At 35.4% G+C, this 21,013-nt stretch overlaps 1 protein-coding gene and 1 non-coding gene across 2 annotated transcripts in view; both read right to left on the reverse strand.

The window, feature by feature from the left end:
* LOC123539405 (low-density lipoprotein receptor-related protein 2-like) overlaps positions 1–21,013 on the reverse strand; it is a 187,296-nt gene that overhangs the window by 110,045 nt on the left and 56,238 nt on the right. The window contains exons 20-30 of the mRNA XM_053529882.1: positions 15,740–15,916; positions 14,627–14,743; positions 14,195–14,308; positions 13,568–13,687; positions 12,764–12,898; positions 11,754–11,855; positions 11,154–11,279; positions 10,446–10,571; positions 4,605–4,736; positions 1,393–1,512; positions 26–157 (exon numbers count right to left, since the gene is read on the reverse strand). Coding sequence (XP_053385857.1) covers positions 26–157; positions 1,393–1,512; positions 4,605–4,736; positions 10,446–10,571; positions 11,154–11,279; positions 11,754–11,855; positions 12,764–12,898; positions 13,568–13,687; positions 14,195–14,308; positions 14,627–14,743; positions 15,740–15,916 — 1,401 coding nt within the window. The remainder of the gene's footprint in view (positions 1–25; positions 158–1,392; positions 1,513–4,604; positions 4,737–10,445; positions 10,572–11,153; positions 11,280–11,753; positions 11,856–12,763; positions 12,899–13,567; positions 13,688–14,194; positions 14,309–14,626; positions 14,744–15,739; positions 15,917–21,013) is intronic.
* Positions 2,053–2,145, reverse strand: Trnam-cau (transfer RNA methionine (anticodon CAU)). The gene is made up of 2 exons: positions 2,109–2,145; positions 2,053–2,088 (listed from the first exon to the last, which is right to left on the reverse strand). It is a non-coding gene; the product is annotated as a tRNA-Met (tRNA).

A 21,013-nucleotide genomic window follows, 5' to 3' on the forward strand; every position in this document is an offset into this window, starting at 1 on the left:
TTTAGAAGGGTAAAGGTTAATATACCAATAGCACGACAACCCTGACCGTCGGTTGAAGTAGTTTTTTCATATCCCTCTTCGCACAGACATTTGAACGAACCCTTTGTATTGATACATATCTGGCTACAACTGGTAGGATCCTCACATTCATTTGTATCTAAAGACAACAAAAAAGAACTTATTTTTTAAATGTTTTCGATCTATGGTAAATAATATTATGGCGTAATTATTGGGGGAAAATCCGAACAATCACGCCAACAAGAATAATTCGTCGGTGCCGTCATTTCTTCCATATTCAACGTAATTAATTGTGGACATGTCATGGACATTGCGACCAGACTAGCTCATCTTTTCAACTTTTCCTCAGATGCGCAACTTATAATATTGAAGAATATTTCAGGACAGTGTTATGACGCTAGATCAAATACTTTTTGCGATATGTGTAACAAACCATTTCTCTGATGAACAGCCGGATGGACAGACAAATCTAAATCTTATCCTGTGCGGTGGCATAATAAGCCAGACCTTACCATCATCATAGGAATATTTTCCTACCGCCGCGATATAAACTGATTATTTAAAATCATGTTGAGACGGTCCCCTTGAAAAATCGATCGTCTTAGGTGTCCACAGTCCACGTAGACTTAATTCGCAGGATTAAAAAGACAGAACTGTTCAAAGATTATCGACCGCTGTTACATAATAAATATATTTGTTCTTTGAGAAGTATATAAAATTTTAACCACCGTAGTAAGTGCGGAATATATAACTAATTTGTATATTGGTACGCAAATATGATTTAATTGCGCAGTAAAAGTCAAGTCATAGCAGACTGTGTTTGATCGCGTATAGTGCTGATGCGCCGCTAAACAACACTGTAGTATTTAAATGCAGCATATAATTGTGTGATTATTACTAATTTGGCTTCAGTGGTAGATACGCCGTTAAAACTGTAACCATCGTAAACTTCTACCGCTTTAGACTGCGTAATAAAGACTAGTGCCGAGGCGCCGAAATGCTGCGTATAATTGTGTTATCATTACTACTTAGGCTTCAATCAAAATGTAGATACGCCGTTAAACTGTAACCTTTAGACTGTGTAATTATGACTAGTGCCAATGTGCCGTTAAACAATAGAAAGGTGAAATGTTGCGTATAATTGTGCGATTATTATTTGACTTTAAATTGCCGATGTACCGGTAAACGGTACTTCTGGGTTAACAAAAGAGGTTGTCTACTGGGAAGTTCTATATCTTAGGGCGACACGAAGTTCAAAAATTAACTTCGGATTATTTTCAGAAGTTTCAAAGACCGATTTTTCGTGTAGCGCTAAAACATTGAAAATTACGGAAATAATTCAGAAAGAAATTCACTTTGCATTCTTTCCCTTACCTACACATATTTTAGTTCCGTTTAACTGTTGACCTTGAGGACAGACACACTGAGGTCCCTGCGGGGTTTGAATACAACCGTAGCTGCACCCGGCATTACCAATGGCACATTCGTTCCGCTCTTGTTGCAAACAGAGTAATAAACAAATAAATACATATAAACAGAAAAATAAAAGCAAAAATAATGAAAACAAACTTTGAAAAATGCATATTCTAACACGATCCGATTTATTTTCCTATTAAACAAAGAAGGCTGGAAACAGTGAATTATTAAACAACAATTCACTGTTCTGACGTCACAACTATTACGTCATAGCGTCAAGCGGCGTAGCGGCGCGCTGGAAAAGAACCCGACTGAAAACGGGCAAATATTTAATGCATGCCGACAAGGGTGTACTTTAAAGTTCCTGATAACGTGTTAGAATCGAAATAATATATCTCATTCAGTGATTTGCTCTTGAATAAATCACTGTTTGTCGTTCAGATGCGTAGCATTATATCACTCGGGCTACGCCCTCGTGATATAATTCCTTCGCATCTGAACTCCAAACAGTGATTTATTCAGCGACAAATCACCGATGAGATATATTATTTCTTAAGCAATATATAACAGAATTAAATAAAAACGTTTTAACTGCTGCGAATTAAAGAAAAAAGTTTGTGCCCCGGGTGAGGATCGAACTCACGACCTTCAGATCGCTCTGTTTTAAGTGTGATTATGAGACTGACGCGCTGCCTACTGCGCTACCGAGGCACTTGCTACACAATGGTTCGTGTGTTTATATTGTACTCAATAATACAATACTTCCTTTAAAATAATATTTTTCATCTTTTTTTTTTCGAAGTACTAGATACCAGAAAATATTGTTTCGTATATTATCAAAAAAAGAATGTATATATATTTTCTAAATGTATTGTCATTGTAAAACTTCTGTCATGAATGCGTGTATTTCCTACCTGATCTATTTTTAACATAATAACATGCTCATTAATATTCATATCAAATATAGCTGTCGAAATATTTGCTATATGCTAACGTTATTTCTGTCATGCTTGTCATAAAAATATTCAACTAATATATATCAATGCATTTCTTCGTTAAAAACGTTATTTTTTGACATAGATTAAATTGATATTTTCTGTTTGGTCTATTTTTAACCGTCACGCATAATGAAGGACATCTATTTATAACCATAGCAGGCCTAATTTAAGTAATAATAACTTTCCCCTGCGATAATGTTCTTGATATTTAATTACCTCAATGTTTTCATATCAATCTTTTGAAAATAAAAACCTAAATGCATTATTAGAGCATCACACAGAAATACTCATATTTATGATATATGCAAATATCAGTAATTTATCAAATCTATTTTTAACCATACATTATGATATGAAGGCCATCTATTTATAACCGCAGCAAACAAATACCTGATTGTACATCAAGGAAAAGGAAGAAGGAAAGAAAAGTAAATAAATGTGAACAAAAGTGAAACACGAAGAAGCAGATGACATTGTTTTTGCTCCTGAAACAAAGAAACTTTAAAATAAACAATGTATGTCTCTTAAATGATAAAAACCTTGTTCTGAATCTCAAAAAAGTTTGAAATAGAAGTATTATTTCTTAAAATAGAAAATATGGAGAAAAACTATAAATATGTATCTTTAAGAAAATGTAGCATATATGCAACACTGAAATTAGAAACTTGCTAATGACCAACTATTAGCAGCGCGCGGAGGCATTAAAATTACATCTACAGTTTCCGAAATAATCAATTTATTTATTATGTGTATGTGTGTAATTTAAGACTTTTTTCTATCATTGAAATCAGATATTGATGTTCACCTGATATTAAATATCAGCGCGGAGGCATTAAAATATAGCTATGTACAGCTTCCTAAATGATCAATTTATACATTGTGTATGTATGTTTTGTCCGTGTAGTTTAAAACTTTTTAATGTTGAATTGTTTAGTTATTTGATGTTGACCAGCTATTAGCAGCGAGGAGGCATTAAAATATATCTACAGCTTCCGAAATAATCAATTTATACATAATGTGTATGTATGCAAATGTGTTCGTGTAGTTTAAAACTTTTTTTTCTGTTGAATATTGTTCAGTAACTTGATGTTGACCAGCTATTAGCAGCGCGGAGGCATCAAAATACATCTAAAGCTTCCGAAATGATCATGCAATTTATACATTATGTGTATGTATGCAAATGTGTCTGTGTAGTTTAAAACTATTTTTTCTCTTGAACTGTTTAGTAATTTGATGTTGACCAGCTATTAGCAGCGCGGAGGCATTAAAATATATCTCAGCTACCGAATGTGTATGTATGCGAATGGGTCTGTGTAGTTTAAAACGTTTTCTGTTGAATTGTCTAGTTGTAGTCATTGAAATCGGAAACATAATGTTGACCAGCTACTTGCAGCGCGGAGGCATTAAAATATTTCTACAGCTTCCGAAATGATTTATATATACATATATGCAACAGTGAAATTAAAAACTTGCTAATGACCAACTATTAGCAGCGCGCGGAGGCATTAAAATTACATCTACAGCTTCAGAAATAATCGATTAATACATTTTGTGTATATATGCGAATGGGTCCGTGTAGTTTAAAGCGTTTTCTGTTGAACTGTTTAGTCAATGAAATCGGAAACTTAATGTTGACCAGCTATTAGCAGCGCGCGGAGGCATTAAAATTACATCTACAGCTTCCGAAATAATCGATATATCTATATATAAATACGTTATGTGTATATGGTCCGTGTTATTTAAAACGTTTTCTGTTGAATTGTTTAGATATTGAAATCGGAAACTTAATGTTGGCATGGAGGCATTAAAATATATCTACACTTACTGAAATAATCGATTCAAATCGATTATGTGTATGTATGCAAATGGGTCCGTGTAGTTTAAAACATTTTTTTGTTGACCTGTTCAGTCTTCAAGACAAACGCATCGTTGCACATGACAGTGCTAACCTTGTAAAAGTTAGAAGCTTTTCATATTAACGTTAGACGAGGCATTCGATATTAAAATTATCGGACAACTTTTCGCAAACGCATATTCTACGTGTAGAATTTTACGAATACTCGTGCGCTTGAAACATCGGATAATACCGAGACTGAAATCTCATACTCGTACATGTAGATACATATTGGATTATATTTTTTATTGCTTTATAACTATATATACACGTCTTACCACAAGTTATATCTTCGTCTAGCCCTCCTGGACAGTCCTCTTTACCGTCACAGACAAGGGAGCTGTTGATACACTTAACCGTCGCCCCCGGGCACTCCCACTCACCCAGGGGACATGCAAATGGTGGTGGGGCTTAAAAGATGAAAATAAAATCAATATAACCAATTTCATCATCTACCATGAGGACACGCTAATAAAATAAAAATGAAAGGATATTAAAACCACTTCCCCCACCAACCCCCATAAAAAAGAAAAATGGTGACAAGGCTTGAAACAGGACGGCGCTGATGGAAACAGGTTTTGGCAGACATTTTTGACTTTGTGCCTAAATGCTGTTCTTTGATAGTTTAAATGAAGCAGGGAATGACTGCACTGACAGTTCGCCTTAAACAAATCCATGTGAGTTGTACAAAATACAACTTCTTTAAAAGTGCTTTCAGCACAGATTTTATCTAAAACAAAGAGATGTGCCACGCGGGGCTAAATACGCTCAAATGGTTACATCAGAGGAGGAGGGAAGTAAACTGTGAAGAAAAACCATATGTAAAGATTTTTTTAGTTTGGTGAGGCATATGAGGGGTGGGAGGGGAGTGGGGGCAGGGGGTGTGCGCGCAGTGGTGATTACAGCAGACAGGATACTAAAGAGGGCAAAAAACTAAATGAAAAAAATGGGTTGGGGTGGGGGGCGGGGCGGGGGGAATGCAATGTAGATTGTTGCGGTCTGTATCAACACCTACCTATATTTCAATACGCTCTGCACATCATCTCATCGCCACCTACAAACAAGCCAAGTTTGAAGTCAATACCTTGCATGGGTTTTTAGTTATGCTCCGGACACGAAATATGATGGCAATTTTGACCTTTTACCTCAACTTGTTACCTTGAATTTGACCTACAGAGTCCGTTCAAGCACTCTGCACATCGTTTTCATTGCCATCTACCTATATGCCAAGTTTAAAGTCATACCTTTTGTGGTTATAAAGTTATGCTCTGGACATGATGGAAGATGGACGGATGCATGCGCCATCAAATAATACGTCCATTTTCCAAAACGGTCGTATAATAAGAAACAAACAGATTAAAGGTAAGACAAGAGGGTCATGATGACCCTGGATCGCTCACCTGAGTAATATGAGCTACATGTTTCAAATGTCAAACTGATGATAAAATATTAAGAAAGTCAGTAGGTCACATTCATGGTCAATGAAATTCAGTTTTACGATTTGTGTGCAAAACTGTGTATGTCATCAAAATTTCAAGACTGTATCTTAAAAAGCAAGAAAGTAGGTCAGTAGGTCAAGGTCACAGTCAAGTGACATCATATTACTTGGGGTCATCAGGTAATTATAATTAAACAGTCTTGGAAATAGGATCAGATGATTTTTTAAGTATTTTTCCTATATAACTCACATAATAACTAAGTGACCCCAGGGCGGGGCCCCTTTTGACCCCAGGGGAATAATTTGAACAATTTTGGTAGAGGACTACTAGACAATGCATCATACCAAATATCAAAAGCCTAGGTCGTATGGTTTCAGACAAGAAGATTTTTAAAGCTTTTAACTATATAAGCCTATATAAAACTTGGGACCCCGAGGTCAGGGCCTCTTTTCACCCAAGGGGTACAATTTGAACAATTTTGGTTGAGGACCATAAGACAATGCTACAAACCAAATATCAAAGGTCTAAGTGTTGTGGTTTCAGACAAGAAGATTTTTAAACTTTTTTCCTATATAAGTCTATGTAAAACTTGGGACACCAGGGGCGGAGCCATATTAGACCCTAGGGGGATAATTTGAACAATCTTGGTAGAGGACCACTAGATGATGCTACATACCAAATATCAAAGCCCTAGGCCATGTGGTTTTGTACAAGAAGATTTTCAAAGTTTTCCCTATATAAGTCTATATAAACCATGTGACCCCCGGGGCGGGGCCATATTTGACCCTAGGGGGATAATTTGAACAATCTTGGTAGAGGACCACTAGATGATGCTACATACCAAATACCAAAGCCCTAGGCCATGTAATTTCGTACAAGAAGATTTTCAAAGTTTTCCCTATATAAGTCTATATAAACCATGTGATTCCCGGGGCGGGGCCATATTTGACCCTAGGGGAATAATTTGAAAAATTTTGGTAGAAGACCACTAGATGATGCTACACACCAGATATCTAAGCTCTAGGCCCTGTGGTTTTGGACAAGAAGATTTTTAAAGTTTTTCCTTTCGGTTGCCATGGCAACAAGAGTTCTGCATGAAATTCAATTCTTTGAACAGTTTTTGTAGAGCTTCACCCAAGGAACACTCCTGTGAAGTTTGGATGAAATTGGCCTAGCGGTTTATGAGGAGACGTCGTTTAAATAAAAGTTTACGGACGACGGACGGTGAGTGATCACAATAGACCTTTATAACGGACACGGACAATGTAATCGTACTATGTACTATGGTCAATATCTGGGGAAATTCTCAAAACACAAAAATTGTAACCACAAGAATTCGTTTTTTTTAAAGATAATAATATAATAAAGGTTTTCGCGTAATTATAATTATCAAGGCACAATATATCTTTATAATTCTTGGCTGCGCTCTCCTTTGCTGCGTATAAATCTTGTCCTCAAGGAGAACACAAATGAACAATTTGTATCTACATATACGTCAGATGAAAAAATACAATGTTCAGTTTAATTAAACGTCACATACTTGTACTTTTATTTATTATCTGCAATTTTATAAAATGCCTTTTTTTTTCCTTTTGAAATTTTTGAGTGTTATTTTGACAGTCTATCGGTAAGCAACGCAAATACAACAAATTTCAGAGAATATATTTTGAACTAAATTCATTGGACGGTAGCTGTTTTTTTTTTTTTTTTTGTAACTTAGGTGAAACAATTCTGAACTTAGCTCAAACAGACCATTGCTAGGTCTTTTCACTCAAATAAGTATAATTTATGGCAGAATATTATCTTTTAATTTAGATACAGCGATTTTGATCCAAACAGCTGTAATACAATTGCAAGCTGATGTTTTTATAACTATGTTATTTCTCATGTTTGGTGATAATATGTCATTCTAAACTCTTGACCGAAAACCTTTGTTTCTATTTTTAGTAACAAACTATCAGCTACCCCATATATATCCAAGCCTTTCTATACTGGAAAGCTATCTATAAACAATGTTTTGTCGTAACATGTCGTTGTTACTTACTGTAATTGAGCTCAATCAATTTAAGCGAATAAGGATTTCTATAATATGTATTCACACTGACGTCTGTGTCCGTTTTGCTCTTTGCTGTCGGGTCAAAGTTGGCCGCCTAAATTTTTCTAGTAACTGCCCATATAATCATTCAACCTCATATTTTGTAATAGTGTTGGTTCAATGATTAAGTCAACCTTTTCAATGCCTTTTTAGTTATAATCACTATAAATAAAAAATCATCATTTCTTAAGGATTGATCTTGTTATTTGTAAATATCTCATATGCTCCAACCCTTTACGCCTGTACAGTGGCTTCATCTCATCTCTCAAAAGTGTATATAGACAAGTAAGTACAAAAAGTTAACCATATTATTTATTTTGTAATAAAGTAAGCCTCTCAAATAAATAGGTATAAGTTTAGTGTTCTTCTAATTTTTAAATATTCTCCCAAACACCAAGATCCTTAAACCACCCAATTACACTCCTACACCGACCGTCAGTTATCTTTGTAATTTCTGTTCATATTCCTTTTTTAGCTCGACTATTCGAAGAATAGTCTAGCTATTCTACTCACCCTGGCGTCGGCGTCGGCGTCACACCTTGGTTAAGTTTTTGCATGCAAGTACATACAGCTATCATTTAAAGGCATATAGCTTTGAAACTTATTTATTCTTTTTCTAGGTCAAATACCAACCTCTCTGGGTCAAGTCCCATAACTCTGACATGTATTTTGAGCAAATTATGCCCCCTTTTGGACTTAGAAAATTTTGGTTAAAGTTTTACATGCAAGTTACTATCTCCAAAACTAATGCAGATATTGAATTGAAACTTCACATGTGTCTTCGGGGTTATAAAACTAGTTGATAGCATCAAGTCCCATAACTCTGACCTTCATTTTGGCCAAATTATGCCCCCTTTTGGACTTAGAAAATTCTGGTTAAAGTTTTGCGTGCAAGTACATACAGCTATTACTAAAAGGCATATAGATTTGAAACTTATTTTTTCTTTTTCTAGATCAATTACCTACCTCACTGGGTCAAGTCCCTTAACTCTGACATGTATTTTGAGCAAATTATGCCCCCTTTTGGACTTAGAAAATTCTGGTTAAAGTTTTACATGCAAGTTACTATCTCCAAAACTAATGCAGATATTGAATTGAAACTTCACATGTGTCTTCGGGGTTATAAAACTAGTTGATAGCACCAAGTCCCATAACTCTGACCTTCATTTTGGCCAAATTATGCCCCCTTTTGGACTTAGAAAATTCTGGTTAAAGTTTTGCGTGCAAGTACATACAGCTATTACTAAAAGGCATATAGATTTGAAACTTATTTTTTCTTTTTCTAGATCAATTACCTACCTCACTGGGTCAAGCCCCATAACTCTGACATGTATTTTGGCCAAATTATGCCCCCTTTTGGACTTAGAAAATTCTGGTTAAAGTTTTGCGTGCAAGTACATACAGCTATTACTAAAGGCATATAGATTTGAAACTTATTTTTTCTTTTTCTAGGTCAATTACCTACCTCACTGGGTCAAGTTCCATAACTCTGACACGTATTTGGGCAAATTATACCCCTTTTGGACTTAGAAAATTCTGGTTAAAGTTTTACATGCAAGTAACTATCTCCAAAACTACTACAGATATTAAATTGAAACTTCACATGTGTCTTCGGGGTTATAAAACTAGTTGATAGCACCAAGTCCCATAACTCTGACATGTATTTTGGGCAAATTATGCCCCCTTTTGGACTTAGAAAATCCTGGTTAAAGTTTTGCGTGCAAGTACATACGGCTATTACCAAAAGGCATATAGCTTTGAAACTTATTTATTCTTTTTCAAGGTCAATTACCAACCTCACTGGGTCAAGTTCCATAACTCTTAACATGTATTTTGAGCAAATTATGCCCCCTTTTGGACTTAGAAAATTCTGGTTAAAGTTTAACATGCAAGTTACTATCCCCAAAACTAATGCAGATATTGAATTGAAACTTAACATGTTTCTTCGGGGTTATAAAACTAGTTGATAACATCAAGTCCCATAACTCTGATATGTATTTTGGTCAAATTATGTCCCCTTTCGAACTTAAAACTCTTTTGATATTTAACATTTTGGGTAATAACTGCTTCTGTGACAATATTTCGAATAGTCGAGCTTGGCTGTCTTACGGACAGCTCTTGTTTTTTAAAAAATCCTTGTGTATCTTTTAATTGTTTTAGAACACCACCATCCTTTCCCAAACAATTACAAATACGTCAAAGATCACTGTGTGTTTTTGTAAGCATGTACAGTAAGCAACTTAACAGAATTAAACTTCACCTCTACACAATTTAAAAGACAATGCGCTGTAATTATAATTATACATATTATCGATATACACTAAGCACAATATGTTACCATTTTCTAATAACATGTTTGAGAAAACCCCTCAAATTTGACCATTGTACAGAGTAAGTTTACATTTACATTTCCATGTCCGTGTCCGTGATAAAGGTCTGATAGCTAATAAAAAGTAGCAAAGACAGCCTAATAACTGATTATCCACAACTCCGAAAATGTACGAATGTTGTACTAATACAATTTAATTTTAGTTCATTGTAACACGTGAATGTCGTGCATTTTTTATAAGTGTGCACATGCTTACGACACGTTTTACTTTGATCCTCGTCGCTGTTATCCCCACAGTCATCTTGTGTATTGCACACAAGCTCGCTGGATATACACTTCCCATTCTTACACTGGAACTCACTCCCGGAACAGGTTATCTTATCTGAAAGGGGGAAAAACATAAAACATTGACGGAGAACGGGATAGACAATTTCAACAGAAGCAAATAATAACTGAGGACAACTGCACCTAAAGTTAAGAACAAGATTTGTTCACCTTGGGCTCAGAACAAAACTATCTTGTTCTTGATTATATGCTGTTAAAATAGTTTCGTGTTGTGCCCTCGATCTGCTGTGTTGTCCGTAGAATCCGTAGAACATAAGGTTGAACTTAAAACCACGTAACGAATTTACTTTTATATGGTACCTTCAGGACGTAAACTGATAAAGTGGTTATTCCCCTAATTAAGTTGTGCAAAGATGACAAAGATTTTAAGCATTAAAAATGAACATTTATACAAATACAGCATTTACAAAACAAAAAAAAAAGAAACTCTACCATTCAAAAGAAGACGATTATGTCAAACAGTATTGCCATCTGACAGTATTAAATATGACACGAGTATAATGAAGGAGAAATTTCACATTAAACAAAATGAAATGCTAGAGAAAGGGCAAAGTTTCAGAAACTCAGTAAAATCATGCTTAGATATTAAAAGGGTTGAAAAGAATATCCGCCCACTTACCGCATCCACTTTCGTCCGTAGAATCGGAACAATCGGGTTGACCGTCACACTTCCACTTGACAGGTATACAGCCACCGGTGACGCACTTTAACTCGTGTTTGAAACAACCGTCTTGTGGTCTTGCGGCTTCAATGATATACGGCAGGTAATAGAAATAGGAAAATGTTTACATTCGATTACTCGGGTTCAAGACATGCCAGCCATATACTTCACACACCCGGAAGCGTCAGATAATTTCGCTACATAGTGAATATGTACCGAATTGTACTAAATATTAAACCACTCTCATTGTTGTTAAAGACTAGAAACTTAAGGTGCCAAAATTAAGGTAGTAGATCCGTGATTATTATAGTAATTTCTGTCTGGCAGCGTATTCTTCGTATGATGTCGTTTCGGCATTTCTCGGCAAGTATTACTGTACCGCCGAAGAATGCCGAAGTAAGATACGGACGAGCGTCAGTATACAAGGGCAATAAGAGATATTGAGCCGAAAAATATGGTTCTTTCAGCACATGAGGACTATTTAAGTGAGGATAAAAGTAAGAAAGAATGTAGTTTTTGTTGTGTTGAATGTAAGAAGAGCGAGGATGGTACACTTACTACAATTTTCTTCGTCTGTATTATCTCTGCAGTCCAATGCACCGTCACAGCGGTACTGTATAGGCACACACTGCCGCACTGTTCTACATCTCCAGGAATCAGCTTTAACATAAATCAAGCAGAACCGTTAAATCTATTTAAAGAGTTGAACTTGTCGAAGATCCTAAATAATTAACTAGGATCATCCACTAACTAGTGACATCCTTCCTAATAAAATAATATTTGCATGATAATATACTTTTTACATTTTAGGCCTTCATAGAATCGACAAAATAGCTTCTAATTCTGTGTTATGTGTGTATCTAAATTATCATCGATCTAATTAATTTTCACAATGCATTTTAACTTTCCCATGGGAAAAAATACTTAATATAGGTCTATCTATGAGCAATTTCTAAAATTTCCACATGGGAACATAGTATCCCCATCGGTAAGAATATTTCAGAAAAAAATTACCATGATTTACGTCATGGAGCCCAGTAAAGTAATTCTGTAACTACTGCCAATGTTGGACGGTAGTAAATCGACGACCTTGCGTACTTGCTGTACTCGTAAGAAGTTCCAGACTATCAAAATAGTCCCAAGTATTTCCAGGGTTACGAACATATTTCAATGGTAGATTCTAGTTATTACTCGTTTCATCACTAAATATGCCCTTACAGAGTATTTTAGAAGTGGCAATTTTATTCATTTAATATATATCGGAGTGGTAAACTATTATTTCAGGATGTTGCATAGTAAACACAGTGGACCCTGGTTGGCGGAAAGATACGTGGTTCACGAACGATGATGTCAATAAAAGTTAGCCGGTGCTATTGCATTATATTGGACATGTTTTATACTTCAGATAGTATTTACAAACTTTAAGTATATACATGTAGTCTAACAACTACTGAAATAGTAAAGCAATAAAAACTCTGAAGATGTCAGCAATTTAAGATGAAACAAAGAGCAGATCTAACTAGTATCATGAAACCTTTTTTGGACAGTAGAGTGCATGATCTTAGTACCTGGACACTTTAATGGCGGGCAGTCTTTCTCATCCTCGCCGGTGTAACAGTCTTCTTCGCCGTCGCATTTTAATCTCTCTGCAATACACCGTTTGTCCGCACATTGGTAATGACCGGGCTGACACACGTGGTCTTCTACAGAAAAAGCAAAGCCAGTAATTAACACATGGTTTGCATGCTTGAGCATGCTTAATCACGTGGATTTTTAAAAACAAAGAAGTGTGTGTTTAGTAAAATGTTTACAGTCGCAACTTCAAAACACTCCTGAAACGGTGTAGGTTTTGGCACGGCATGTCACGTAACTACACCAATAAAACACTGCGTAGAATTTCGGTCACCAAGGGTTCTATCTAGTAAGAACAGCCGGAAAGACGACATCTCCAACGTTAACATTTTAACCAATGGATTTCATTGCAATTACGTATCCTTTTAATAGTTTATACGACTCTTTTCCATACGCTTCCGAGTCACTGCGGTTATAGAGTAGGTATTTTTGAACCTACTAGTAGGTCTACTCTATGGAATGTTTTGTATGGAATTTTCTCGTTGTTTATTCCTCCTGCGTATACTCAATTACACTTCAGTCACATTAGCTTGTTTCCTATACAGTCAAATATTCAGCTGTGGTTTAATCATAAATAATTCTAACACGACCCGATTTGTTTTCCTATTAAACAAAGAAGACTGCAAACTGTGTGTCACATACACACATACACAGTCTGAACGTTACAGCAGCGCGCGCTAGAAAGGACCTCGCGTAAAACAGACAACTATTTGGTGACACAAGAAGAAAATGTCACTTACCACAAAAATCGCCTTCGTCTGACCCATCTACACAATCGTTCTCTGAGTTACATTTCAGTCGTATGTGAATACATAATGTGTTGTTACACTGAAACTCCTGTGGTTTACACTGTTTGTTTGCTGAAATAGTGAATTACATGTTGTATATATGATTTAATATACGGATCTTATAAGTTTGAAAACTCAGTAATTGCAATGCAATCGATCCTACTTCTTCATCAAAGCAAAGAATCATTTCCTCTATATAAGACTGAGATTGCTAAACATTTTGTTTATTGACGTACGTACTGTATAAATATTTCTTCATATTTCCATTCCGAAAGTTTAACATAATTGTGATTAAGTCTTAACTCTGTAAATCAAGAGTGACAGTTTGGTTGTGACTCCCGTCGCATGTTAACCCACGGATCTGGGGTTGAGAGACTGGCATTTGATGTAATGGACCCGTAATGACAATCGGCAATTTCCGTGCGATTATTTTTTATAATAACCGGAGAATGCCGAAATCCCATACGGGGAATACGTAAACGAACGGAAATTGCCGACTGTCATAACGGGTCCACTACCTTAACACATTATACTGTCGTTCCCTTAAAACATATCACATTTAGACCTGACTATACTCACGGCATTGGGATTCGTCGGACATATCACCGCAGTCGTCCTGACCGTCACATTTCCAATGATAACTAAGACATTTTCCGTTCTTGCACTTGAACTTGTCTGCTGGGCATTCTTGTACTGAAAATTTGAACTATTTGTGTTATTTATCTTTCGAAAACTTGAGCCGATTTTCAACAATAACTGTCACGTTTCCAACAAAATAAATAAACTTGAAAATAGCGAAAATGGTGATCTGTGTTTTATCATGAAGAATATCTTTGGATACAGGTAATGTTTGGAATTAGATCAGTCATCGATGTGATGTAATAAAGATCATGTATATACATGCATATCCGAACGTTATTTGCGCAAACCTTTTTTATTTTTGTTTGGTAAAGTAGTTGTATTGGCTGGCTTTATCTAAAATAATAATCCTGTTTACATTCTAGTTAATACCTTTCGGGCACTTTTCTTCGTCGCTGTTGTCCATACAGTCATTGTCACCATCACATTTATAAGTGGACGAAATACACCTCCCTGACTTACACTTGAACAAAGAGGCGCGGCTACATGCTGAAATGGAAAATACATTTGAATTTATATAATTCTTCTCTCACTTGCATTTGAATAAGGAAGCGCAGCTTTATGGTGCAACAGAACATATTTTGAATAATTACATATCACTGACTTACACTTTAGCAAGGAGGCGCGGCTACCGCTGAAAAGGAAGACAGCGTTGAGAAATTACACCTCCCTAAAGGAGGCGCGGCTACCGCTGAAAAGGAAGACAGCGTTGAGAAATTACACCTCCCTAAAGGAGGCGCGGCTTGCTGGATACTGAAATGGAACTAATTGAATAAATACACTTTCCTAATGGAGGTGCGGTTAAATGTTGAAGCGGAGGACGGATCTGAATAATTACACGTCCCTGAAAGAGGTGCGGCTGAATGCTGAAATGGAAGATTAATTTCAGTAATCACATCTTCCTGAAGCAGGCGTGGGTGAATGCTGAAATAGAAAATTGACTTGAACAATTACACCTCCCTAAAGGAGGCGTGGCTGAATGCTGAAATGGAAGATTGACTTGAATAATCACACCTTCCTAAAGGAGGCTTGGCTGAATGCTGAAATGGAAGATTGACTTGAATAATCACACCTTCCTAAAGGAGGCTTGGCTGAATGCTGAAATGGAAGATGAATTTCATTACAATGCACTCACGGAGACTGAATGCTGAATTGGAATATTTATTTGAATAATTAAACCTCCTTAAAGGAGGCTCGGCTGAATGCTGAAATGGAAGATAAATTTTATTACATTCCACTGAAAAAGACGCGACTGAATGCTGAAAGGGAATATTGATTTGTATAACTACACCTCCAGACCTTTATTTCAATAAACTGAAGTAATATCCAAACCATCAAAACATCTTACAGTTTTATGAGTTGAAAACATGTTTGAGTCCAATTATATTTTTGATTTTAGTACAAAAATAAACTTCCTAGGTTTTTCTTCAAATACATGTTCATATCATCTTTGCAAACTATGATTTGCTTTGAAATCATACCCACCTTTTGTAGGTTTCTCTGCCTTATTTTCCTCACAGTGTAGATTGTCTGCTCCTAGTTTCATTCCAAACGGGCACCCGCATTGTTTCTGTACAGTTCGGGTACCAGCGCTTGTGGTGCCTGGCATCGGGAAACAGAAATGCGAGCAACCCCCATTGGTCTTAGTACACGGGTGGTCATCTAAAAACAGTAGAAAATATTATCTTTTTAAAGTTGTCTTACTGAGTGAAAAGAAAAATATTATCATGGAACTGGTATTCAGATTCAAGAAATGAAGACGCTTACAAGCGCAATTTGGATACGAACCAAAAACAAAATGAAAACTGCCATTGGCTTACTTGTTTTTAAGTTAGTACGATTTTTTTGATATCGTTACTGTTTTGTTTTTTTTGTAAATATATTTGAAAGGACTGCAATAAAGTGAAAAAAATATTTTGGTAGGATTTTTTTTAATTCATGGACGCTTAAAAATGTGCTGCCAAACGTCACTTTTATAAAATACAGTTTTTTATTACACTGAGAGTTCGAGAGTGCTGCAACCAGCAGTGACTTATTGTCTTTTGCTTCAGATTTATTTTAATTTTCACTTTTATAATGATTCGAGCTATCTATATGTTTATCTTATATATTAATTTAACAAATGGACTTGTTTTTGACGACGACAACATCGTATGTATATTATGTTTCTAGCTTTTCATAAATAGAATTAACGATAGATTCGAATTCTTGTTTCTGAAATTATTTATTAACTCACAATTTAGATAAAGATTACGACCGATCCATTAATCAATGAAGCGTTCTTAACTGAGAAAAGACGATTGAACTCGGTATTATCAAAATTCCGGCTATCTCAAAGACATTTTCAAATACCACCACGAAAACACGTGCACAAAATACCATTTTAAGTCGAATTTCGGTCATCTCAAATTTAAACACTCGATCCCCTTGGAATTCAGGATCCCAAGTTTCAACTGTAGATATACGAGTATATCATCGGTCAAGGGGCTAGCCCGAGACTGGTGAGAAGGTAATTCACATAGTCGTCTCAGTCTGAAGAAAACGATATAATTATTTCAGGTTTTTGGATGGTCGAGCAAGATACAAGCGCTTAAATAACAGACACGTTCCCTGTTTTTAACATGTAAATTGTAAAGCACCTTGTTCTGGATCTGTAAAAAAGTCATATCCGAAAGACTTCAAGTAGCTTTTGTTTTTCAATCCTTGACGAAGGAAGAAAACAAACAAAAAACTGCAAATGTCATTTGACAACAGGATAGCAAAGTCGCCAATCTGGAAGCAAAGGTACAGCAACTGACTAAAGCGCTGGCTGTGTCACAAGGCTGCTGTGTAGATTTTTGTGGTGAGTGATGAATTTCCTTAGCTAATTAGAACTATTTTAACATTTTTCGGGACCCGCTGGGGTCACGACTATACCTCATAAGACACCAGTACAGCTTTTTCAAGAAAGCAAACTCGAGAGTGAATCAAATTAGCCTAGAGTACCTGCCCTTTACCTGCTACGCAGTGGTACTATTAGTACACGCCGGGAACCAGGCTAGATTCAAATGTGCTTCAAGTAGGTAACATAAATTATTATCAAATAAACTAACTTTCCTTTCAACTTAAATTAAGATACTTATTTAAAATGCCAAAATCCTAATGTCAGTTCACATTCCCTAAATCTCATCTAGCTGTCCAACATGTTTAATTAAGGTAGTGTATCCGAAATAACAGTCGGAACTTTACGTAATTGCACGGAAATTACCGATGGTCATTATGGGTCGACTCGCTTACTTGTTCGGTAAAAATGGATTTTTTCTCTGAAAAATGTTTAAGCTTTATTTGTGAAAGACTTAGAGGTGTTTTTTTCTCTTTTTTTGCGAAGCATTCCTGTAAAGTACTTTAAATCTTTGTCTTATAATGAGCAAAGCGTCAGAGACTCTTTGGAAATGATGAACCGTATCATTATACGCTAATATTTTTCAAGAATTTTCAGCACAAGGTTAATTTCCTTTGTTTTTACTTGATGTCATGCAGACATTTTACATCTTACTGTGAGCATATGAAAAATAGTTCACCAATATGTCATTATTCTAACCAATTAGCTTTCAACGTTTATTTCATATTCTAAGAAATTCACTGGACAAAGTGGTCGGCATGGACTTCACGGTCAAAATGCACCGGACAGTGCGGCTCTGGCTATGAGCAGACTAGAACACGGACACACACATGCATAGATCAAGTTTCCAACACACAGGGACTTCAATGCACTGGTGATTCCTTAGAAACCGATAGAAGACCATGCAATGATGTGGAATTCTACGGTAATGTCCATTTTCCTTTACTATATGCTATAAAGCATCCCGCTTAAACGTATCTTCAAGACTTAAGTGTAAGCGGCCGCAATAAGAAATATCTGTATTCCTCTAGGTTCATGTGTTAAACAATAGAATGTATTAATGTTTAAATTGCGATATATCAATGTCCATGTGTCTTTGTAATATTATATATAAGAATAAAGCATCAAATAAAAACTAAATAAAAGCAAGCTATTCAAGGCGTTTTATTACATTACATCGGAAATAAATCTATAATTCTTTTTTGATAACTTTTTACTTCAGCCCTGCAAACCTGTGATGAACTATCAACAGGTCAATATCATGAATTATGGACACGCATTTTATACAATGATTCATGTAGTAATAAATAATGTGCATGTCGGTATAAACATCCACATGCAAGAAAGACCGTAACAAAAACACTTTACAGTAACAAATACTAGTAGATTAAACTAAAATCTACTCTATTGGTTGTCTGAACTCTACGCAGAACACAAACAAGCCATACTATGGCCTGGTCCTTAATTTCTTTGACGAGCTCGCGCAAAGCACGTGCACTGCTGCTGTGAAAATTAAGCCGCTCGCGCTCGCATTAAGACGGAACTGCCAAGGCGGAAATTCACCAGACTGCGCACAAATCTGCTCGAACGCTGGGTATCATAACCCTTCATTATTCTTTTAAATTATATTTAGTTTTACATTGTCTATTCTTACGTTATCACTTTACTGTTTAAACGATTGTCTTTTATTTAGAAAAAAAATATATTCTTGACTGGAAATACAAACACTTTGGCGTTTCTTATTAAAAGTAACTTATTCAATTATTTTATGAACATGTTTGATATTTAAGCTCAGTCAGAGAAATAATAAAAGCTGCGAAACCCCCGCAACGGACATAAAATACCTAACAAGGTCGCTCAGGCGAAATCCAGTTACCGTATCCTACTAGGAGTGTGCTTCTTTTCTATGTTCTATTTTAGTTACTTTCGTAAAGTCATGTTCTTTTTAGATTATGCAACCTTTTTTTTTAAAAAAAAAAATAGAAACATATGATGCGTCTGTTTTACTGTGATATTCTGTCTACAAAAACGTCTTACACTCTTTTTTGACACTGTTTCAGTGTAAGACTGAAATAACTTTCATGGGTGAACAACAAATGCAATACATAGCCAAGTGGGAAAAAATGTTCTTTATGAGTGAAAGACATTTTGATTTAACATTTAAAATAAACAGTTTTTCATTCTATGTGTTGACTAAAATTAACTATTTTATAATTTCTTACCGGTGAAAAATATATTTTGTACTTTTCAATGTGAAAATACCAGATATATTTCACTCCATTATTTCGATAGTTCACTGAGAAACATGTAATAAAATGCAATGTGCAGACTGGTTCATTTTTACTCGCAGATACACCTGTTTTGATGAGCTCTATGTGTACCAACCTAAACACATTCTTAAACCGGACATAGAAACAGATGAAGGCATGCCGAGACTCATGATCTATCGCTATTTTGGCTGTACAGTTCACGGCGGTGGGGCGATATCGGTCAGTTAATTCCCCTGATAAAACAGGTGCGCGTATAGGTGGCGCTACATGCGAATAGGTCCTAGAAAAGTTTGTATACATTATTTACATCGTTATTCAGTCGCTGTCACTTCAAAATATTAGTAGATTTGGAAAGTATCCGACAATGTCATCAAAGTTCAGCTGTTAATCACTTGAGCAAAATTTGAGTGAAGAGCTTTATTCATATCTATTGATATTCTATGCTTTGAAAAATAACAGACTTGGTAGCTGTACGGACTGTTTTAAAGTGCATTTTTCTGTGTGTCAGTTTATTTATAGACTGTATTATTGTCATATTTGTTAATTGTGGCAATAAATGCTTTATTTAGCTTTTAAGTATTTTTTTCAATATTAAATGCCCTCCTTGGAAAATCCTTTTATCATTTTGCAAGTATTCAGAATATATTCTTTTAAATAAGGATCAGTATAGGAGAGATCGTGTTTGTATACAAATTCTATTTTTAGAACTGATAAGACAGTGATCGGGTGGGCAGAAGCCGACCGTCCATGTTTTTTGTAAACAGTGATGTTTTTCTAACGGTCTAAACTTTCTTAAAACACAAATTACATAAATAATTTTTTGATCAATGGAAAGGTTATAAAACAAGCAATTTATTGATTACTTTTAATTGTTATTTCGAAATAAAATGGATTAATTATGAACGCTTAACTTACACTGTTTTTCTAAAGGTTGTGAAAATCACTACGCCGCTTTTAAAATTATATGTCATTTAAAACGGTTATTCATTGAAAAAAGATATTTGGATACAAAAATATGAAGATTGTTAGTATTTCAAATCTTTTTGAATTTTGAAAATCCATAAATGAGCAAAAAAGTTATTAAAAATTAAAAATTCTGATTCAATACGCAAACGGTGTTAAAATCATTTGTTTTGCCAACCACCAGATAAACAGATGTTAACGCGTGACGTCACGGCGATCTCTCGACAGTATATATTAAGTTACAATTTAATCGGAAAGATCTGCATACACAGCTTAATGCAATGAGGTCTTGAATAATATAGAAATTATAATAATAATTACTGTAAAACGTTAAAATATATGCCCTTGTGATAAGATGTCCCTTCAATTTTCCATCAGCCCAGTTAATTATTACAGCTGTTTTCTCATATATTTTATGAAAATATCATCCATGAGGCATAAATGATCTCTATTGAAAATTAACATATCTCGTGTTAATTTTAATTTTATGGGCTGCCTCTTTAATTTTCAGTCAGTTCAAATTCACAGCAACTTGCCCACATAAAGTGAAATACAAACTTCCAATAAAATGGTCATTGGTTCAATCTCAGATTTTTGTCAGGGCTAAAGCATCGTCTCTTGAGATAACACCCCAACAATTAGTTG

The sequence above is a fragment of the Mercenaria mercenaria genome, chromosome 18, assembly GCF_021730395.1.
Source record: "Mercenaria mercenaria strain notata chromosome 18, MADL_Memer_1, whole genome shotgun sequence".
NCBI classification, from domain to species: Eukaryota; Metazoa; Mollusca; class Bivalvia; order Venerida; family Veneridae; genus Mercenaria; species Mercenaria mercenaria.